This window comes from Hyaena hyaena, unplaced genomic scaffold (assembly GCF_003009895.1).
Source record: "Hyaena hyaena isolate Hyena2069 unplaced genomic scaffold, ASM300989v1 scaffold_196, whole genome shotgun sequence".
Taxonomy (NCBI): Eukaryota; Metazoa; Chordata; class Mammalia; order Carnivora; family Hyaenidae; genus Hyaena; species Hyaena hyaena.
Window position 1 is genome coordinate 1,004,504 of NW_024080828.1, and position 21,820 is coordinate 1,026,323.

Consider the following 21,820-nt stretch of genomic DNA (forward strand, 5'->3'; position numbering starts at 1 on the left):
TTGACAGAAAAAAGTCCACAGATAATCCAGTATCTCTCCCCATGCAAGAGCTGCTATCTCATTTTCCACAGGGCTCTTTCATCAGAGGTATTAACAGGTAGCCACACTGAAGGGGGAGTCCTTTCTCTCACTATATTTCTTGTGGGCAGGCTCTAATGACTGCCAACTCAGTCCCACTGCTGAGAACAGACGATGGAAAGAGAGCGAAAGTAAGCCTAAGGAGCCAAAGTCCTTAATGGGTTTGTTCTCAACCCACTGAGGTAAGAATCAGCCCCTATAAACTAGAAAAATGAGGGCTGGATGCCTGTCTTAATATGTAATATTCAGAATTATTAAGTAATACCCATCATGTCAAGTTATTTTTTCTGTATATGCATATTGATTCTACTATGAAAAGCTGTAATTTTCAGAAAAGAGATGAGGTTAATTACCACCAAGTTCTACGTATCACCAGGATAAAGGCTGGTGTAACACTTAATATAATAATATAATATTTTTCTTTCAAACACTTGATATATTTTTGTTTCACTATCGTTTATTGATCTTCATACATTTTCAACTGCTAGACAAACATAACCCACAGGTTCCAGATGAGATTTTTTTTTTTTTTTTTTTTTTTTTTTTTTTTTTTTTTTTTTTTTTTTTTTTTTTTTGCCTCTGACCTAACTAATAATGTCTTTCAAAAGACTGAGAGTAACTCCAAATATGTGGTCAAGGGTTGCTGGACTGCCGAGGTGGTAAGTTTTGCTTCACAAATTAAAGATCTGCACCCAGCAAGACCTGTGATATATTAAGGGAGAATGGAGTTTACAGACAATTCAAGATTGTTATCAATTTATTTTTCTAGGGCTTCTTCATCCTCATCCATTCTGACTGGCCATGCTTTCTTCCCAGCCACAGGGGATACAGCTAGGGTAAGAAGGTAAGCCCAGACAAGAGAAGGTAAGACACTCTGCTCTCCAGCTTTTTAGGCTGAAGCTGACGGACATGAATAGGGGAGCTGGAATTTTACAAAATGCTCCCCACCCACAAAGGTCTTCTCTGCATTCAGTGTGTCCCAGAGTAGAAGTCATTGGTATCTCTGGGGATTCTACTCTTCCCAGGTCTGGTGTTTTTAACCAAGAGTCCAGATCTCTTATATACAAGCTAACGAAGTATCTACAATCCCTGGTAATCTTTTTTTCTGACAGTTAGCCAAAGTGCGCCACTTCTGGTCCTTTCCGGTCTGCTGTGTCTCTACAGTCAAATGAAATGATACTGCACTTCAGCTTCTATGGGTGTGGCCGCACCCACCCTGGATGGTCTATGAGCAGACCTGTCTTCCCCCTAGACTGAAAGTTTCCCAGGACCAGAACCAGTGTCCAATCTACTCCTACATCTCTTCTAATGCTTAGTTTACAATAAGCAGCCATTATTCTTTCGTTACTTCAAGTTACTGTGTTTGGACTCACAGACATAAAAATATTCTTTTTTAAAAATATTTTTTAAAGTCTTTTTATTATGACAGAGATAGAAAGTGAGAGGGGGGAGGCAGGGAGAGAGAGAGAGAGAGAGAGAGAGAGAACCCCCAGCAGGCTCTGAAGTGTTAGTGCAGAGCCCGATGTGGGGCTTGAACTCACAAACCATGAGATCATGACCTGAGCTGAATTTGGACACTTAACTGATTGAGCCACCCAGGTCCCTCCAGACATGAAAATATTCTATCCGCAATCTCTAGAAGTCAGCCACATTATTAAAAGAATAAGCACGTAAGTTATAATAGCAAATAAATAATGCAATAGCAATGTCACAATTTAAAAGAAAACTAAAAATAAATATAAAAGTCTCACAATATAATATGTCTCCACTTATTGTATGACCTCAGTTATTTTAAAAATCAGCATAAAAATAAAACCAGAACACAAAATTCTGAAATGTTGAAACATGGAGGGTTGTTATTTCAGGTCTTTGGGGTTATGAATAGTGTTTATTTTTATGGAGAAATGTTTCTATAATTTCCAGGTTTTCTAGGAGAAACACAGAATACCTTTGCAGTAAGATGAAAATACATAAAAATATAATTACCATAATGCTAGTAGGAAGGTATGTGAGAACCTAGAGAATTATAAATTGTTCAGAATTATCAGTGAGATGTTGGAGGAGAAGCATCGTGTCAGCAAATATAGTGGAGCAATGAGAATTTTCTTCATGTGGATACAAACAAGTAGTTTTGAAATTGTTGAGCTGTGTAAGGTGGATCCACTTAATAGCCTATTGGAATAGTTTTCTGAAAATTCACCCTCCCAAATCAGGTCTTATAAAATCAGGACAAGATGGAATACCTCATCAAATTTCTTACAGAATTCTTTGTTTTTCCTTAAGTTTTATTTTAGAGAGAGAGAGTGAGAGAGGGCCAGAGCAGGGAGGGGCAGAGAGAGAAAGACACAGAGAGAGAGAGAATCTTAAACCAGTTGTGGATGACCCTGGGGTCATGCCCTGGGCTGAAATCAAGAGTTGGACGCTCAACCAACTAAGCCATCCAGGCGCCCCACAGAATGGGGGGTATTGTAAGGTATTGTAACCCCCTTGCCTAAAACATGCCTGTACCTGGGAGTGATCAAGCATCACTATGCTACTGGGTGGGCGTGGCCATCATTAACCTACCGCAAATGCGTGGTCACTGCCCACCCAAGGGCCAAGTGGGGTCAGACCCCCCTCACGAGGCAGGCTGAGAAAACCATCCCAAACTCAGGACCCTTGAGAACGCCAAGCCATGAAGATCCTAATACACGCTGTCTCATCTCATTTCTAGGGCAGAGCAACCCTTTCAAACGTTTAAGTCCAAACAAATACATGAAGTATGCATTCTTTTGCTCCAAAATGAATAAACTGACAGGAGAAGTAGGCTGTTTAAATAAGATAGAGATACCCCTTTCCTGACATGCTACTGAAAGTATTTAAATTTTCTTGATCTCAAAATAGTAATATATATGTAGTAATTTTGCCTACATCTGTCAATCAGGAAACACTTGGTTAAAATCAGATACTATGCCTTAGATACAGACTCTTTTTTTTTTTTTTCATTAAAATCATAGTAACTCTATGTGATATAAAGAGAGGCAGAGAGTTAGGCTCAAAAAGCTAAAATTGTGTGGCCATTGTGCCTGGCTAGCTCAGTATTTTTCACAGGAATGACCTCTGTGTGACCACCATCTGACTCCATGCAGACATTGTGAAGTTTCCCTTCGGTTGATACATTTTCTCAGAAGGATTGACTTCCAATTAGAAAGTTCAAAGCACATCTAAAACTCATCCAGGATCCTTAGTTGTGCGGGCAATTTGCAATTAACTAAAGTCTTTGAATGGCTTATCTGTTGAACTTTGTACCCTGAGATTCATTAGGAATTTATTAAGACCAAGCTATTCTTCAAGACTGCAATTTCATATTTAGTCTCCAGATGTCACTGTCTGCATTATTTATTTCAGCCCACTGTGGGGGTGGGGGTGGGGGTGATCAGGATTTGTCAGCATCAGCTTCCTAAATGACAGAACTCCAGATGTTTTTGCTCTATCAGCTGGCTTAACATGTTTTCTTTTTCTTCCCCCTGCCCTGCCCAGGAAAGCAATAATAACTCAACCTATTATTAGAATGAAACGCCTCTTTTATACTTAGGTCTGTGGGCAACAAAACTTTTGATTTTAATAACTTGCGTCAGACAGCATGACGGGGAAATTACATGTGGCCATTATTGCCTCATACTTGTTATTCACGTGGATTTTCATGTTCACATTTCTTTAACTTGAAAAGGAGAAATAACTCAAATGCAGGCTGACCAGTGACTCAATAGGCAGAGATTCTTGCGGTTGAGGGGGAGGAACTTGTGGTAGATTCATTTTTGAGGCCCTATTTGGGGAATGAAATCTCAATCCCCCAGATCCCGGAGACTCAACTTTCTTTTCTTTTCTTTTTTTTAATTTTTTTTAATGTTTTATTTATTTCTAGGAGAGAGAGAGAGAGACAGCGTGAGCAGGGGAGGGTCAGAGAGAGAGGGAGTGACAGACTCTGAAACAAGCTCCAGGCTCTGAGCTGGCAGTCAGCACAGAGCCCGACACGGGCCTCGAACCCACGAACCGCGAGATCATGACCTAAGCGAAAGTCGGACGCTTAACCAACTAAGCCACCCAGGCGCCCCTCAACTTTCTTGATAAGTGTCACCGTCAGCACTCTTGTCATAGAGAACAGGAGAAAAGTATGTTTCAGCTTGGATCAGAGAGACTTCTTGACTCTTTATTGCTGACTTGAGCGATCTGTCCTTGTTCTTTGGGGGAGAATATACATGATAAACATCACCCTCAATTGCTTTGCTAGCATGGAGCATTTTGGATTATAAGTTGTGTGACCCACTCTATATTCACAGTTATCTAATAATGACCCAATTTCCTAGGGAGCTTGTGGAAAAATCTACTTTCAATTAATTAATTATTTTCTATTGGACATGGCGTAGCAATAACTTCTGCTTTTTGGACATGGTGGCCCAGCATCTGGAAAATGTCCCACATCCCGACTATTGTAATGAAAACTTGCTCTTTGCTATCCCCTTATGGCTCAGATTTACTGTCCATATTTACGCAGGTAGAGCCTGGTGCACTCCAATCCTTTTCTCTTTTATGATTCCCAAATAAGAAAATCGATGGAACTTGCCTAAGGATCTCCATGTTACCTAATGAGCCTGGAAGCTCAAAGAATCTCATTTCTACAGACCAAAATACCATAGTTCAGGGGAAAAAAAGAAAAGGCTCATAGGAGTGGCCATTTCTATCTCCACGCCTGGAAGAAAATGACAGCCAAATGGAATTTCAAAGGCAAGAACCTGAAGGGGCCACAATCAAAAGATGGCGGGAGGGATACGATCATGTACAGCACAGGCATGGTGGACAAGAACAAGATGAGCAATAGCATGCCCAGGTAGAAATTGTTCGATCTGGAAGCTTTGAAGACCCTGGCCTCAGGAACGTTGCAACACATCACGGCCCAGCACTGGAAGTACATGGATGTGTGGAGTCGAAGGATGTTGATGCCTGGGAGGCTGGGGGCGAAGAAGGAGCCCATCCTGGAAAGAAAAACATGGCTCTGCTCAGTTCAAGTCTTCTCTTCATAACAAAGCCACACAGCACCTGCTTATTCCACATCACATTTACTTCTTTTATTTTTTTTAATTTTTTTAATGTTTTATTTATTTTTAGGAGAGAGAGAGAGACAGCGTGAGCAGGGGAGGGTCAGAGAGAGAGGGAGTCACAGACTGAAACAGGCTCCAGGCTCCGAGCTGGCAGTCAGCACAGAGCCCGACGCGGGGCTCGAACCCACGAACCGCGAGATCATGACCTAAGCGAAAGTCGGACGCTTAACCGACTAAGCCACCCAGGCGCCCCACATCACATCTACTTCTAAAGGGAGAAAATGTAGTGCCGCTTTCAACCACACAAACTCTTTTTATCAATAACCCTGACTACTCAATTTCCATCTTCTATGCACAGCTTACCATCTTTCCGATTATCACAGGGCTGCATACATGATCCACAGCAATTATGCTGTTCACGAACTATATCTGTTATCATTAATAAATTTAAACTACACCAGAGAATATATTACATATATTTACTTCTCTCTTCTACTTCTAAAATAAACTTGATTTCCCCTAATGCTCAAATCATCAATTAATAAATCTAAAAATTTAACTTCTTTTTAATAAATTACCCTTAAATTACCACTCATTCTATTCAAATAAACTACACATCTGGATTAATTACTTTTCTTGTGGGCTAATTAAGTTTTGCTTAATGGAAGAGAAAAATTAAAATGAATTTTTCTTTTTCTGAGGCCGTTGTATATTAGCTATGTAGCTATTGTGTTTTAGAGCTGATGTATGTATGCCCAATAATAGACCGTGTTTTGTTGATAATCTATAGGAAGCTTTATGTGTTTGAGATGAAAAGTCAACACATCCATTTAATTTAATTTAATCTGTTTACCTCCTTACTTCAGTTTGTCCTGGAAATCCACCACTTTGCATATCTGACTTTTAAAAACTATTTTTAAATGCCACTTTTAAACAGGAAGCACTTAGGTGAGGTCACTTTTACTTGATGGCTTAGTTGGTTATTTTCAACAAAATAAATTTCACTTTTCTTTGATGAGAAAATCCATTAGTATCATAAAACCGTATTAATAGCAATGTATTGGGCTCAAACCAGAAAAGGGATACATGTGCACTTATTTTCGAAGGATAAGCAGAGTCCTATCTTTCCAACTGTCCCAGCTATAATAAAGCCCTCAGCAGTTCTAGTTAGGGTCACATTTATATTTCTTGAATGTAGAGAGGCTGTTTTAACCAATCCAATATAAATTTGGTATATTATGTTGGTGGGGGGAGGGGCAGGAGAACAGTTAGATGAAGAAATTCATTTCTGCTATTTCTTTAATTGAAATGATGCAAACCAGCATTGAAGTATTTCACTTAAAGGAGGGATCTTCCCCAAATCTGGGATTTCTTGTTGATAAGATTTTATACAACAGCTCTGAATGATATTTTAACATACCGAATAGACCAGAGACCCTGAAGAAAGATAAACTGTTTTTTTTAATTTTTTAATGTTTTATTTATTTCAGAGAGAGAGAGAGACAGTGTGAGCAAGGGAGGGTCAGAGATAGAGGGAGATACAGAATCTGAAACAGGCTCCAGGCTCTGAGCTGGCTGCCAGCACAGAGCCCCACACGGGGCTCGAACCCATCAACTGTGAAATCATGACCGGAGCCGAAGCCGGAGGATTAACCGACTGAGCCCCCCAGGCGGCCCAAGATAAACTATTTTTTTAAATGGTATGGACTTCAGGCGATGATATATCCCTGTAGGTTCATCAGTTATAACACAAATACCACTGCGGCGTGAGATGTCAACAGTGGGGGAGGCTGTGTGGGGGAGGGCATGGGGGTTTGGGGGAACCCCACACACCCCCAGTTTTTTCTGTGAGCCCCAAACTTCTCTATAATATAAATTTTATGAATTAAAAAAAAAAGTAAGAAGATAGACCTTGGAACAATATAAAGTGTCTTTGTCGCAGGACAGCCAGAGAGACCCCAGAGCTTCAAAAATGTGAGCGAATGAGTGGCAGTCTCGGGTCAGGGGCCACAATTACCCAGCACAACACTATAGTCTCAGATGCCAATATTAGTCATGTAAGATGCTCGTGAATGATGATGCAAGCTCTCTTCTAAAAGCCAGGCTTGGCCGCATGATTTGTTGGGGCCGAGGAAATGGAAATTAAGATGAGGTGTCTCACTACTGGATAGAAACGTTCAAAGCCCTGTGTGGATTTTGTTCTCATATCTCTGCTACCCTAACCAGTGACGTTCCAGATGGACCCAATCTGGCCAGGCTAGGACTCCCAAGTGAGGGTACCTCACAAGAGCAGGTCCCTCGACTAACCCCCGTTAAACATGTAGAGTACATAGGAAGCAAACTTTTCCCTTTGTAAACCACTAAGATTGGGGGAGGTAGGGGGCGTTTAACTGCTACACGACCTAGTTTATCCTCAGACACAATCTGTACATAATTTAATACCCAGACTTACCTTAAGCCACACATGCTTGTACCTCTATGTATACATGCGTCATTCATCTGTATACATAGAGATGTACACACCTTTGTACATGCATCTATAGATAAATAAACTTCAGCTTTTCAAAATAAATATCATATGGGCATTTTGAACAAACAAGCTCAAGAGCCATAACCTAGAAAAACAGATCACAGGCACTGGTGAAGTGATATCTGAACCCTAATGCTCCTTCTGTCTTTGCCAAAGACCCACTAATCAGCTCGGCTCACTAAGTCCCTTCCCCCAGACTTGATCCTGTCATCTGTCAGTTCAAGATCATTGTAATACCTTAGCCTTATAAAATGCTTTTCTTCCAAGGAGATCAAAGTGAATGAAAGCTTCTTTTATTGAGCTCTCTTTATTACTCCGGTGACATGGTACATGTCAGGTAAATTATTCACATCTGATCAACCAAGAAAATGAGGCAGCAGACGGTGACAAAGGTAGAAGAGGTACACAAAGAGAGTGTTGGAGCAATGTCCAAACCCATCTTCTGTCTCACTGTTTTCTGCTGCCTCTACACCCTGTTCTGATAGAGACGTGATATGTGTGTCATTTTATAATATGATGACAAAACACTGTGCGATCCATTTTAAAATGAAGTGCATAACATGAAAGTTGACTGATCGTGCCAGCCAATTACATGACAAAATGGATTTTACCTATAAAGTTGGACTTTAGTAACATCCACTAATTAAAAACCCCGACAGCTGTACCTAAAGGTCTCCAGTCACAAACTAAGGGACTTGAGTGCAAACTTCCCATAGTTTTTTGTTTCTGTGTGGCCACACTCCAGTATCAGCTCCTTGTGCCTCATAAAATAGTAGCTTACCATGTGTGAGTCCCCTCGTGTGGGGGAGTCTACCACACTGGGAATACTCATTCCTCATATCTCGCCCACCAACCGCATCCCCATTCCTTTGCCGACTTCCTGGGAGTTAGGAAAAGACCATCTGTTCAAAGGGTTGACCTGATAAGTAATAGTTCTTTTGCTTCTGAAACTCAGGTGTGTGATTATCTCTGTACACTCAGAAAACACCATCCCTTTCTAACGTCCTCTTCAGACCAACAAGCAGCAAGATTTGACCAATATCTAAAGGATGAATATGCAGAAAGGGATAGTGCAGTAACAGTAGAGGGATTTGGGTAATGGGTCTGCCCATGAGAGAATGGGGGTGGTCTTTAGATATTTAAGGATTTCAACAGGAACAATAGTGGGCCAAACAGTTGCAAAATTATAAGTGAACCTCAGGACAGCCCTTGCAATGGCTTTTCTGATAATGAAAATGAATTTCTAGGCCAATCTGTTGCCTTAGCTATGAAAGAACAAGAAACAGACATGCAGCATATGTCTGCACAAATGGCATCCACCAGGCCTGAGGGATTTGTGGCACTCTGTGTAGAAGCTGGGGAGCTTTAAAATGGATACAAGATCATGGCTTCTCATTGTTCCAGTAGTGATGTTAGCCATTTTTTGCTGTGACAGCGGAACCCCCTCCAGAAAATGAAAGGTCCAGAACTTATAGAAGCTTTTCCCTTCACTCTCTCTGTTGGTGGTCATAGCTTGGGCCAACATGACTTTCCTCCCTGCTTACAGGATGAAAGAAGCGTTTCACTCTTCAATGACTTTCTGGGCACATGGGACATAACTTGCAAAATTTAGGAAGCGAGAGGGCAGGAATTCAATGTTTAAACACACCTGATAATGGAGAAGATAATCTTTGTATTTTCTTCATGTGCATTGACCTAGTGAGGCCCAGGAACTGGACAGGCCCCAGGGCAGAATGATGGGGTCCTTGATTATGGTCTTTATATTACTAAAGCAGGATAATTTTAAGCTTTGCAGAGAGGTCCAGTCTTGCAAAGGTTTAACAACTCAATACAGCTATGGGTGAGGAATTTAAGTAATATATAAAGCTTGTGCAAACCTTGAACCAAGCTGGTGCGACTAGTACATAGGACAATGGAGTGGCCAGTGGGACGATGTTATATTAAACATGTGTCCGTAGGATAAAGAAGCTCAATTGTTAAAAAAAAAAAAAAAAAAAAAAAAAAAATTAAAAAAAAAAAAAAAAAAAAAAAAAAAAAGCTCAATAGTAACAGCTTGTGGTTTGGGGGTTCTTAGGTAAAAGTGACAGATTTCCACGACACATGGTCCCCAGATGAATCACATGCCATTATTCAATTTTTAAACTCAAAAACAGTTTCTACTACATCAGCCCATCTTAACCTGTCAAGGTTTACAGCAAGAATGCTTTCATTTAATAAAAGATATGACAATCCTTTGTACATCAAAAGACATAATTCTGATGTGCAAACGGCCTGTGAAACAAGTTACGAAATAGAGATCGTATTTTTAGCTTAACCTTCCTAAATCATGCGTCTCATCTCCAGTAGTTTCATTACCTACCGCTATGGGATTTGGCAAGATAGTATTTTCAAAAGCAACAACAAGTTGTATTCTAAATATACTCAGTAATGACGAAATAAACTCAGTTTTTCAGAAGGGCCTTATTTTAATTTATTTTATACTTAACGCAGTTATGGGATGATTAATATTTCACTGTTAGACCATGGTGTCACAGGATAGAATAAGTATAAAAAAGCTTTCATATAATCTACAAGGCAGAAATACACTCCCAGCATTTCATAAAGGAATGCCCTGCAAAAAAAAAGGCAGATGTCTTTGAGGAGGTAAAGTTAAGAAATAAATATAAATATAAAATAAACAAATAGAGATAAGCTTTTCCTAGATCCACTTTGCAAAGGCAACGGTTGAGTTAGACCCAGACTGTGGACCTCTCTGACACCAGGCTACAGTGCGTTATGCAATAATGATCTTCGAGGCTTTTCTATAAGTTACAAATTGTCCTATAGAGGACCTACCAGATCATTCCTTGGTTGAAGATCAGAGCAAGGACATTACCGCTGATGTCAAATTCGGTGTACGAAGGCTACGGAAGACACAGACATTCACTGATTAGCATATCAAATAGTGCAAATTAAAAACCAAGTGCTACACATTTCTACCTAGAGATGGCTCGGTTCATCAACTGCGTCCGTGCACCAAAAATCACAGAATAATCCCAGAATAATCAATATAATAAACAATTGGTGATAAATAGAATAATGCAGCATGCTTTTTAACATAGTGAGGCTCATTTTCCAAAGCAGTCATTCAAAATGTTGTACAAGTGTGGACCAGCGGACTCTCGTACGTGGCTGGCGAAAGTTAAGAATTGGATCAACCTTTAAGAAAACCCAGTTTGACAATACATATAAAAAGCTTTAAAAAATCTCTTTCTCTTTGACCTTGTAAGTCTACCTCTGGGAGTTTGTGTTAACAAATTGATCTCAAATGCTGACCAATTTTAACAAGGAGACTTGACACCATCTCAATGTCCAATATTGGTTACATAAAAACAACATATCTATACTATGATATACAGGGCACATAATAATTATCGCTGCTTGAAGAATGTTTAGAGACACAAGAGAAAACCGGGATTTAATGTTAAACAACAAATATAAAAAACTCATTCATTATTTTTATCAACTGAATGTGAAATCATGCATAAGGAAAAGACTTAAAAATGACCAAAATTAACAGGTGTTCTAGGTGGGTGATGGATTATGACTTACGTTCTCTTCCTTATATTTGCACATTTTAAAGTATTTTTCAAAGAGTGTGGATTTCTTTTACAATAGAATGAATTCGAGAGATACAATAAAAGTTTAAGTCATTCAACTCAAATATCCAGGGTTTGTCTCCTAGATAGCATCACCCGCAGCAACGCCGAGCAGGGATTTTTGTACAGAGGGGCCATCAATAAAAACTGAGGTGGGCATCTGTCCCAGGGTGGCCTGTCCAAAGGCTTCCTGTGGACACATCAGTCATCATATTATTCCATTATCAATGGGAGAAATGTTAATTAGCAATGGCAATGAATCTGGCTCTTATTAAGGTGAGATGGGGGTGCCCAGTGGCTCAGTCAGTTAAGCATCCGACTTTCAGCTTAGGTCATGATCTCATGGTTTCTGGGTTCGAGCCCTGCACTGGGCTCTGTGCTGACAGCTCAGAGCCTGGAGCCTGCTTCCGATTCTGTGTTTCCCTCTCTCTCTCCGCCTCTCCCCCACTTGCTCTCTCTCTCAAAAATAAAAATAAACATAAAAAAATAAGCTGAGCTAGAGAGCAATCAGTCAGGAAACTGACTAAATAGTAGTTAGAGAAAAAGAGAAAAGCAAAAAGCAAAATATGTGAACCAAGAGCCCCAAGAAGACCATGAAAGAGAGACCAAAAGAGAGACAGGTTCCCAATCCCATCCCAGATCCTGGCATCTGCAGGTATGACTTCAGACCAAATGTTTCCTCATAATAACTCCTTCCCAACACACGTGCACGCACAGCACACACACGTGTGCTCACACCTACACACACATGCACACACAATGAGACGATTTGAGAGTGTCACTGTCCTTTTCAAAACCAAGAACCCCCAAAAAAATATTTGTAAGAAGATGGAACAGTTCTCTGGTTCGAAATCCCAACAAAACTATCACAGCTTTTGAACGACTTGCCTCAAGAGTTCTTGAATTCGGTCCTCAACTTCATTACTTTCCCCAAAAGGCAGCAGTACTTTTGGGAAAGATACAGGTTAGGTGCTTTGTAACAGATTCAGGGAGTGAACAGCAAGAATGGTGAAAATAACAAGATAAGATGATAAGATGACACAGAATGAAATAATATTTAGCCCTGTTGTATTAAGCAGGACAACGAAGACCTAGACGATACACAAAGTGTTTTGCTGGTTTCTGGATTATCTAGAAGCGTAACATTCAAAGATGTGAAGAGGTTCGGTTGACAGTTTTTATTCTAAAGCCAACAATGAGAGTAATATGTTCCTCATGGAGAAAAAGGAACTGTGCTTCTAATCTCCAGAAATATTCTGAGTCTCTCTCCCTCCACGGGAGCGCTTTGCTCGGGAACACTTTCTCTTCCCCTGCAGCCTTCTGAGCTCACACAACACATTTAACAAATGCTCGCTTGGGTGCTGTCCCATCTGCGGTCTTGGAACGGCTCTCCCCCGTGTCAGTTTAAGAATCAAACCATCATCTCTGACCTCTTTAGAATGGTGCCATGATTTAACCCATCCAACTATGTAAAAAAAAAAAAAATCAACTTTTTAGAAGTATATTTTCTTGACTCTCACAAATATATAAGCCTCTTAAAGGCCATCTGAGATATTTTTACAACTTAGGCAACTAGAAAAACATAAAGGACACATTGGGGACCCTTGTTCTCATACTGTGTTTGCAGCAGGGTCAACCGGAATAACATAATCTTTGAGGCACAAATTGACCTGAAGCAGAAAGTGGGTACCAGGCATCCCTACTGTACCAAGGGCCTGTGGTCCACACACTCATCTGGATTCACACCTGAGTATTAGGCTTTGCCCTGCCATTTCCTAGCTGTGCAAGCTGGGCCAGTTGCATATCTCATCAGGCCTCAGTTTCCTCACAGATCAACTGATGCAATGAACAAGGTCGGTGGTTGTCCCACTATGGCCCAGGAGCCCAATCTGGACCACCACCTCTTTTTGTAAATGAAGAGTTATTAGAATACAGAGGCCTTCACTCGTTTATGTATTGTCTGTGGCTGTTGGGCACTAAAACAGGCGAGTTCAATAGTTCCCAGAGACCATATCGCCTGCTGAAAACAAAATCCCCTTGTTTCCTACACTCTACTCACAGTACTTCAGACAAAGATGTGTGGGCTGTCCCCCCACATGAAAGTGCCCCAATCCTTTATGGACATAAACCGGGTACCCTACCATTTAACTCAATTTTGACACTGAATGTCGGAGCTAGCACAGACCCCACGGGTTAAGGGTGCAGTCCCGCAAGCCTGCCCCACTTCAGACACCAATCACGAGTTCACATTGCCGCCTACGCACAGTGACTGGCTCTAAATCAGAGAATCCTACAACTTCCTCCTGAGGTTTGACAATTTGCTACAACAGTTCACAAAACTCCAGAAAGCAGTTGATTTACTAGCCTACTTGTTTATTATTCAATATGGCAGGAAGAGAGAAATGGAAGAGATCATATGCATAGGGCAAGGTGTGAGGAAAAGGGCACACGTGTCCCTTCCCAGCGCGCCACCCTCCGGGCACCTCAACGGGTTCAGTGACCTGATAGGTCTCTGAAGCCCACAGGTCAGGGAGTTTCATGGAGACTTCATAAGTAAGCATGATCCGTCATTAACTCACTCTCCTGCCCCTCACCCCTCCTTGGAGGATTGGGGACATGGGGCTTAAAGTTTCAAGCTTCTAACCATGGCTTGACCTTTCTGTTGACCAGTCCCTATCCTGAAGCTTTCTAGGAGCCACCAAACATTGTCTTGTTAGAATAAACAATGTTCCTATCACCCAGAAAATCCCAAGGAATTTGAGGGCTCTGTTTCAAGAACCAGAATCAAAGACCAAATATTGGAACAAAAGATAATCCTAATACCTGTACTGCTTAGGAAATTACAAAGGTTTTAGGATCTCTTCCCGGGACCTGGAAATGGAGACTAAAATATATATTTCTTATTTTATCACAATATCGCACCTGCAGAAGTGAGAACACTTACCATCCAGCCCTGTACAGAGAAAGTCTGCCAACTTCTAAACTCGTTCCTTTCTAAGATCCTTTTCTAATCTAAAATCTGTAATGGGTTGAAAAATTAGACGCAGTTGTTAAAGAATTGCTTCTCTGTAAACATCTCAGAAATGCGCTTGAATACCGTATGAGTTCAACTCAGAAAATCTCACTCTAAAAATAAAACAAAAGTAAGAAGGCAAACATGCGCATGCGCATGCTCATTCTTATAAAGATGGATTTAATAAAAACATGAGATGCTATTGTAGTTTAAGGTTTTAAAAGCAATACTTTAATAATACAAGCGTAAGTCATTTTGCACCCCATTTGCTTAATCGTCTCTAAAACATAAATAGCTCAAAGGTAAATGATGCTTGGGAAAAAATAGGTTTTCCTGAAAACTGAGGAGTGAAATGATTCAGATGGGAAGCATATAAGAAAATCACTAAGGGCCGCTCATCCCTAATAAGATTTTTAGGGGCCAGCAAAAGCAGATCCCATTTGGATTTAGGCTGAGGTCTGTAACCGGTTGTCAAGGGATTGGAAATTATCTTGTTTTATTTCTGGACCTTTGTGGCAGGAGGAGTCAGTCACCTATCTACCCAAAAGGAAGACAGATGGTTGTCACTGGACTGAAGAGCCCAGAAAACTCATCCTCTGTCTGCAAGCTTGGTTGTTTGGGACGGATCATTAACCTATGGATATTGTGGAATATCTCAGAGAGAATTCTGCCATTACAAAGCCCTGTCTGACATACAAATCTCACTTCCCACAGCTGAGATCACTCTGGGTCAGTGGTTCTCAAGAGTGGTCCCCAGACCAGAAGCAGTAGGATTACCTGTGAATTTGTCAGAAAAGTAAATTTGTGGGGCGCCTGGGTGGTTCAGTCGGTTAAGCGTCCGACTTCGGCTCAGGTCATGATCTCACGGTTTGTGGGTTCTAGCCCCGCGTCGGGCTCTGTACTGACAGCTAGCTCAGAGCCTGGAGCCTGCTTCCGATTCTGTGTCTCCCTCCCTCTCTGACCCTCCCCTGCTCACTCTGTCTCTCTCTCTCTCTCTCAGAAGTAAATAAAACATTTAAAAAAACTAAAAAAAAAAAAGAAACTTAAGGCTTTGTACTTCAACCCTCGTTGTCTTCAGAAATACTGTCCAATGTTCAAGTGGAACCTCAAATCCAGAATGTACTATCCCTTTTCCCATATACTCAGCCCTTCATGGGATACTCAAGACTTCTTATTGACTCCTTAGCATGTCATCTTCCTGGGATGCTAAATAATATCTCATTCCCTGCTGGAGAACACAGCTAATAAAAAATTAGTTTATTTCTAATCAGAGCCTGATGCGGGGCTCGACACCAGGCTTGATCTCACAACAGTGAAAGAGTGACCTGAGCTGAAATCAAGAGTTAGACACTTAATCAGCTGAGCCACCCAGGTGCCCCCTATTTCTAACTCTATATCCCAGCCTTTCTTGCTAACTCCACTCTATTGCAAGTGAGCTGTCTAATCTTGGGGGTGCTTCGAGTTACAAATTTCATAGACTGAATCATGAATTAATCAGGATTTGACAGAGTCCTTGAAATTTCTAGGGTTAAGCGATTCAGTGAAAATTCAACATGATAGAAATCTGGTAGATTGCTTTGAAGTTGATTAGACATGAGTTTGAGTCATAGTTCCACCACTGGTTAGCTATATGTCTTTGAGCAAGTTATTAAGTATCCCTCTAAGGCTTAGATTACTGTAAATTAGGAAAAAAAAGTATCTACCTCATAGCATTGCTGGTAGGAGTACATGCAATAATATATGTAAAGTATTTTGTAGAAGTTCTGACATATAATAAGAACTGCATAAGATATACTATATCATAGAATCAACTTTTATGATCTGTCAATTGCATGCCTCTTATTTATTAATAATCTTGAGCCCCTTCATCAGATCTCCAGGAAACCTCTTATATCTTCCATTTATATAAACTTAACAAGGACCACCTTAAAAATGTAACTTGAAACAAGATGCTGAGGTTCTAATGTCATTGACCATGCTCTAATCCCACGCTGTGTATTAAATTCTATCTTCTTACATGTTACCTTTTTTATTGATAAATAGCAAAGGTAATGTCAACATGAACTAAATTGAAAGTAAAGGCATTCCATGTTGAACTGTTGCCTGTAAAGAGTTTACATGAGGCTTTAGGGCAGTTGTGCTGAACCCGGGTGGCTAAAATCCCTCCTGGGAGAAATAATCCACTGCCTATGAGACAGGGAACACTTCAGAAACATTGAAAATTGTCTGCAATGCTTGGAGAAGCTTTGGAAAAAATTAAGTTCCATTATATGGTCTAATAGCCTGCCACTAGCCAGTAATTTTCCCATCTCAGTTCATCTTTATAGGTTTGTTGTGATAATACTTCAGCCATAAATTTATAACTGCAAAACTATATGGGGTCACTTTCAATTTAAGTCACTCTGATACAACCAATATATACAATACAGCACGTTCAACATAATGGCTGTGTCCTGGCCCTGTTTATTCCCAGGCTACATGAACTTAGGCAGCTCTCTTCAATTCATAAGCTCTCAATTTTGCAGGTGTGAAATAAAGGGTACATGACCAATTATGCCAAAATTCCACCCAACGTTAACACTCAGTGGATCTCTGGATCTGAGGTTGGAGTCCACGGAGTTTAGTCGTTACAGAAGCTGTTGTAATAAAAGTGAACACAAGCTCCGTGCTGAGAATGGAGTGTGTATAAGATTCTCTTTCTCTCCCTCTGCCCTTCTCCCCAGCTCGAATGCTCTCTCTCCCTCCTCTTCTCTCTCTCTTTCTCTGTTTCTCTCTCTTTCCTTTCCTCCCTTTCTCCTTTCCTCTCTCCCTCCACTACCAAAGTCATGTTGCCTTTGGTTTCTTCTGTGGTATTTATATTTCCTGCTCTGTATTAATAATGATAGCTTGTAGGATCAAAGGGCAGTAAAGAGTGTGCGGACTGGTGGATGAGAATTCCATCTGTACAGGGCAATGGTTTCTCACTCCAGCCAATTTCTGACCAGTGTGAATATGGATCGAATGTTGCCCGCCCTCCCAATATGCCAAGAAAAGCAAAAAATTCATATATTTTTACATGCAAAACTTCCAGTTTTAAAATACGAGCTCGTTAAAAAACAAACAAATAAAAACCCAACAGAGCAAGCCAACAAAAGCACCCTGTAGACAAAAGAAAAAATATATATATCGGAAAGCTGAATCGAGGCATCTAGTCCAAGTTTGCAACCTCTCCCTAGGCTTACATCTTTCACATCTCTGTATCCCCTTCTCACCCAGAACAGAGGTTTGCTCATACCGATTTGCACCTAGTGAGCACTCAACTGAGTAAGCTCTCTACGTGACGAGCCAATGATATAGGATCCACCTCAAAGATCCACCATCCACCCTTTACCGTTTAAACTTTGTTTTGATACTGGGCTTCTTTCTAAAGAGGCTTCCAAAGGAACATGGGAAAAAAGTCTCTGTGACCTAAAGCAGAACTCGTCATTTTTCCTGTACTTTGTACTAACCCAAGAGCACCGTCAGCACCCAATAAATAATAAATTACAGTCATTTAATTACAGCTTTTATGCATCCAGGTCAGTTTATTGACTTCATATTTGAAGCAAAATTTTCTAGCACTTAGGAAGAAAGCAGTAAGGGCTAAAAGGCAAGCATAAGCCAAGCAACAGCCTAGGAAAGGAGTGGCAATTTTTACGTCTGCCTCAGAAGGAGCTGAATCAGACAGGGAAAATAGAAATGAAACCAAGCCAGCTGAATACCTCATAGCAGGGAAGGGAAAACAATACAACAGAACCCTGGATCTATAGCATTACCTCACTGGTGTTCACCAAAGAGCATTACCTAACCGCTTCTGGCTCGTCCCAAAGGCACTTTCAGAGAGGAGGACAGAGATGACTTAATCATCAAAGGTACGATCTCAAAGTCAGATAGCCACGCGGAGGATCCAGGCTGGTGTCTTGGAAACAAGCTCTGAGGAAAGGACTTGTCTGGAGACTAGAGGGCACGGGGCTGGGGAGAGGTCGGCAGAAAAGAATGCCCTTTCTCTAGCAAGGAGAGAAACATCATTGGCTGGACAATACTAAAGCCAGAACTGACTCCATGGGCACATCGCTGAAAGCAGGCAGAATTCTGTCAATAGACGGCGTGGCCTTGATGGTGCTAGAATGTAGAGGTTCAACACTATAACAGACAGTCAACATACAATGCCTGCTATGTGAGGTCTAAACATAGAGGTCAAAGCTTCTGTTTTTATAGGGCTTTCATTCAAACTGAGGGAGATGGATTACAAGGTGGTTTGTAAAAGGAATTATCAGATAGTTATATGTCATATGCAGAAATTTAGGGAGGGTGTTGAAACAGAGTGCCTGGTAAGGTACATTAGATGGGAAGGTCAGGGAAGAGTTCAAAGGAGATGACACATTAGCTGAGTGCTTAATGACAAGAAGGCATCAATCATGCCAAATTCTAAGAATCTATACCCTACAGGGGAAAACAGCTAGAGCAAATACAAGGAGAATCTCGTGTTTGAGCATAACCGAGAATTCCAACATTTATGGACTTTGTAAAGCAAGAACAAAAGTGGTAGAAGTTGAGCTCAGAAAGACAAAATGAAACAGATCCTATAAGGTGTCGAAGGCCTTGGAAAGAGGTTTGGAATTCATTTTAAGTACTTATAAGCCATTGGAGGATTTAAGGTAAGTGATTACAGTCAACTCTTTCAGGTCATAGTTCTCAAGATGACTGTTACATTTGCAAAAGAGGGACAGTGGTCACCTGGCAATGTGGTAGAGTGATGTGTGCTCTGCTGCTGCCCTTGAACTTCGGGGGACGGGGGGCACCTGGGATTTAGCATAGAGGGTGAGCTGGGGATGGAGTCAGAGAAACTTGCACTGTTGTTGTGGGAAAGGAAACCAACTTGCCAGAGTTCAGGCCCACCACTTGCCAAAGCTCTATCAGCACCCTGGGTCTTCCTTGAAACTTCCACACACCCCTGCTTCTGTCTGTGCTGAGCTCTCATTACCCTGTGAGCTTTATGAAATAAGCGCCATATTTACTGAATCCTTTTATCCCTCGACACACTGCACGATAACTGTCCAGGACTCTGTTTCATAGAAACAAAGGAATTACCAGAACGTGCAGTTGATACACCCTTCTTGCCCTGCTTCTAGAAATGTCGGCAAGCTTCATGGGGAGGTAGCTGGCTATGAGGCCCAGATTAATTGAGTTCACCATGTTCATGGAAAAGTTGAGGTCTGCTACTCTAGCCATCCTGTGCTAATTTTACCAAAATACCGTACACCATGACACTCGAGTCGGAAACTCTTCTAAATTAGAACCGTACTCACTGGTCTTCATGTATTAATATCTTACAGGTGGTCCCACCTTCCAAAGTCCTTTTCTTGTACTGTGTGTGCAAATGACAATTCACCCACAAATAATCTGACAAGAGAAAAGTGAATATCATACTTACGTATCCATATTCCAGATCCCAGCACCAACAGTAATTGCAAAATCTCACAAAACAAGCCCGGAGAAAGTCTCCAACGAGGATTGTGACATAAGTGGTCAGAACATCAGAAACGGTCAGCCTCACAAATTCCTGTTAACATATTATCCAGATTAAAACGAGCATGTGTCCCTTCAAATGGCCCCAGGATCGACATCAAGTTCTTTCTGCTTCTGCCTAGTATTAGCTTAGAAACAGCAATTCATAGTTTTTTTTTTTTTAAAAGTCAGGCATATCTAGCAAGGGAAGGCTGTTTCACCCTTATTTTTTTAGACTAAAAATAATGATCTCAACATTCCAAAGCTGCTGTATCAAAAGTCTTCGTGCTGGGAAACTTTTTTTTTTTTTTTAATGTTTTTATTTATTTCTAGGAGAGAGAGAGACAGCGTGAGCAGGGGAGGGTCAGAGAGAGAGGGAGTCACAGACTGAAACAGGCTCCAGGCTCCGAGCTGGCAGTCAGCACAGAGCCCGACGCGGGGCTCGAACTCACGAACCGCGAGATCATGACCCAAGCGAAAGTCGGACGCTTAACCGACTAAGCCACCCAGGCGCCCCGTGCTGAGAAACTTTTATAGGTATGACATAAGAAACAAAACCAGGAACATATTGGCCACACGTTAGTTTAAAACTTTAATCTGGCAAACAGCATTAGTTATCAAGTTAGAAAGACAAACTTGGAAAAGTACTAGAAGCAAATGTGATATAGGAGTCTTTTCTCCAATGTGTTAAAAAATGCTTATAAATCAGGGACGCCTGAGGGACTCAGTAGGTGAAGCATCCGACTCTTGATCTCTTGATCTCTGCTCAGGTCATGATCTCACAGAGTGGGGGATCAAACCCCCTGTGGGGCTCCGCATTGACAATGCGGAGCCTGCTTGGGATTCTCTCTCTCTCTGTCTCTGTCTCTCTCTGCCCCTTCCCTGCTAGCTTCCTTTCTCTCTCAAAATAAATTTAAAAACATTTTAAAAATAAAATAAAATAACCAGTGAGAAAGAATTTTCTCACGGGGTAAAGGACCATTTGAATAGCGGTTGTTCGGTTAATTTCCAGCCTCATACTTCAGAGCAGCGCTTCCCGAAAATCATGCACCATCTCCATGATTCTCGATATGTCCAAGTACCCTAAGAAATATAATTTAGCTCATATTTCTTTTAACTTTCATATCTTTATTCTTAAAAGATAACTACTACTATTATAAATACAATCTGCCATAAGTAGTATTTAACTATAAAATACATAGAACACAAGCAAACCTTATGGTATTAAAGACTTTAAAATACAAATTTGAAAACTTAGCATTAGTTTTCACCAACAGCAATGCCTGTGTCAAGGGCTTGTAAGCCAGCAGTATATTGTGGGAAGTGTTGTGACAGACCAGGAATGGAGGTTGGGAAGAATAAGCCAGAAGGAAGAAAAGCTTTTGCACCAGAGCCTGTTAAAACCTGTCGCGTGAGTCTTACGCTTGTGGGGACCCACCTGGAAGCCTAGAAGCCATATAGAATAAGCCTCAGAACTGTCCATGCCAGAGACAGAAGAGAGACATAGTGAATCGCCACCTCCCTGCTAGTGAAGGATGGCCCCATGTGGCATTATCACTCCACCCGGGGACACCACAGAGACTTTGAGGGGAAGGGCCCAGCTGAGATCCTACCGGATAACAGGTGCATGCAGTTGTTTGTGGCAGCAACAGCTGGAATAAAAAGGTGGGCCAAGAGAGTGTGAGGTTCCTGGATACTCTGGAAGTTTCTATATCTGACTCCTGTCTAGCTTCCCATATTCTTCTGGTAATACTCTCAGCCTCTTCTTCACTCCTGCCCCATTGGCTTTCATTGAGACCCTCAATCTCCAGACTTCTTCAGGCCACAGGACCTTTGCATGTGCTCTTTGCTCCACTCAGTCATTCTTACTTCACCTCTTGACTTAGTTTATACCAACTAATGCACATCACGACAGCATCCCTAATTGAGGAAAGTTTCACTCCCCTAGCTGACAAGG

General features: G+C 41.2%; 1 protein-coding gene across 9 annotated transcripts in view; it reads right to left on the bottom strand.

Annotated features, from left to right (window-relative positions):
- Positions 1–21,820, bottom strand: part of TMC1 (transmembrane channel like 1) — a 139,946-nt gene that overhangs the window by 10,820 nt on the left and 107,306 nt on the right. For 8 of the 9 annotated variants that reach the window (XM_039241576.1, XM_039241581.1, XM_039241578.1 and 5 more), the window contains 3 exons: positions 19,790–19,918; positions 10,522–10,589; positions 4,851–5,090 (listed from right to left, as the gene is read on the bottom strand). In XM_039241576.1, coding sequence (XP_039097507.1) covers positions 4,851–5,090; positions 10,522–10,589; positions 19,790–19,918 — 437 coding nt within the window. The remainder of the gene's footprint in view (positions 1–4,850; positions 5,091–10,521; positions 10,590–19,789; positions 19,919–21,820) is intronic. The other variant, XM_039241579.1, reaches the window with a different exon arrangement.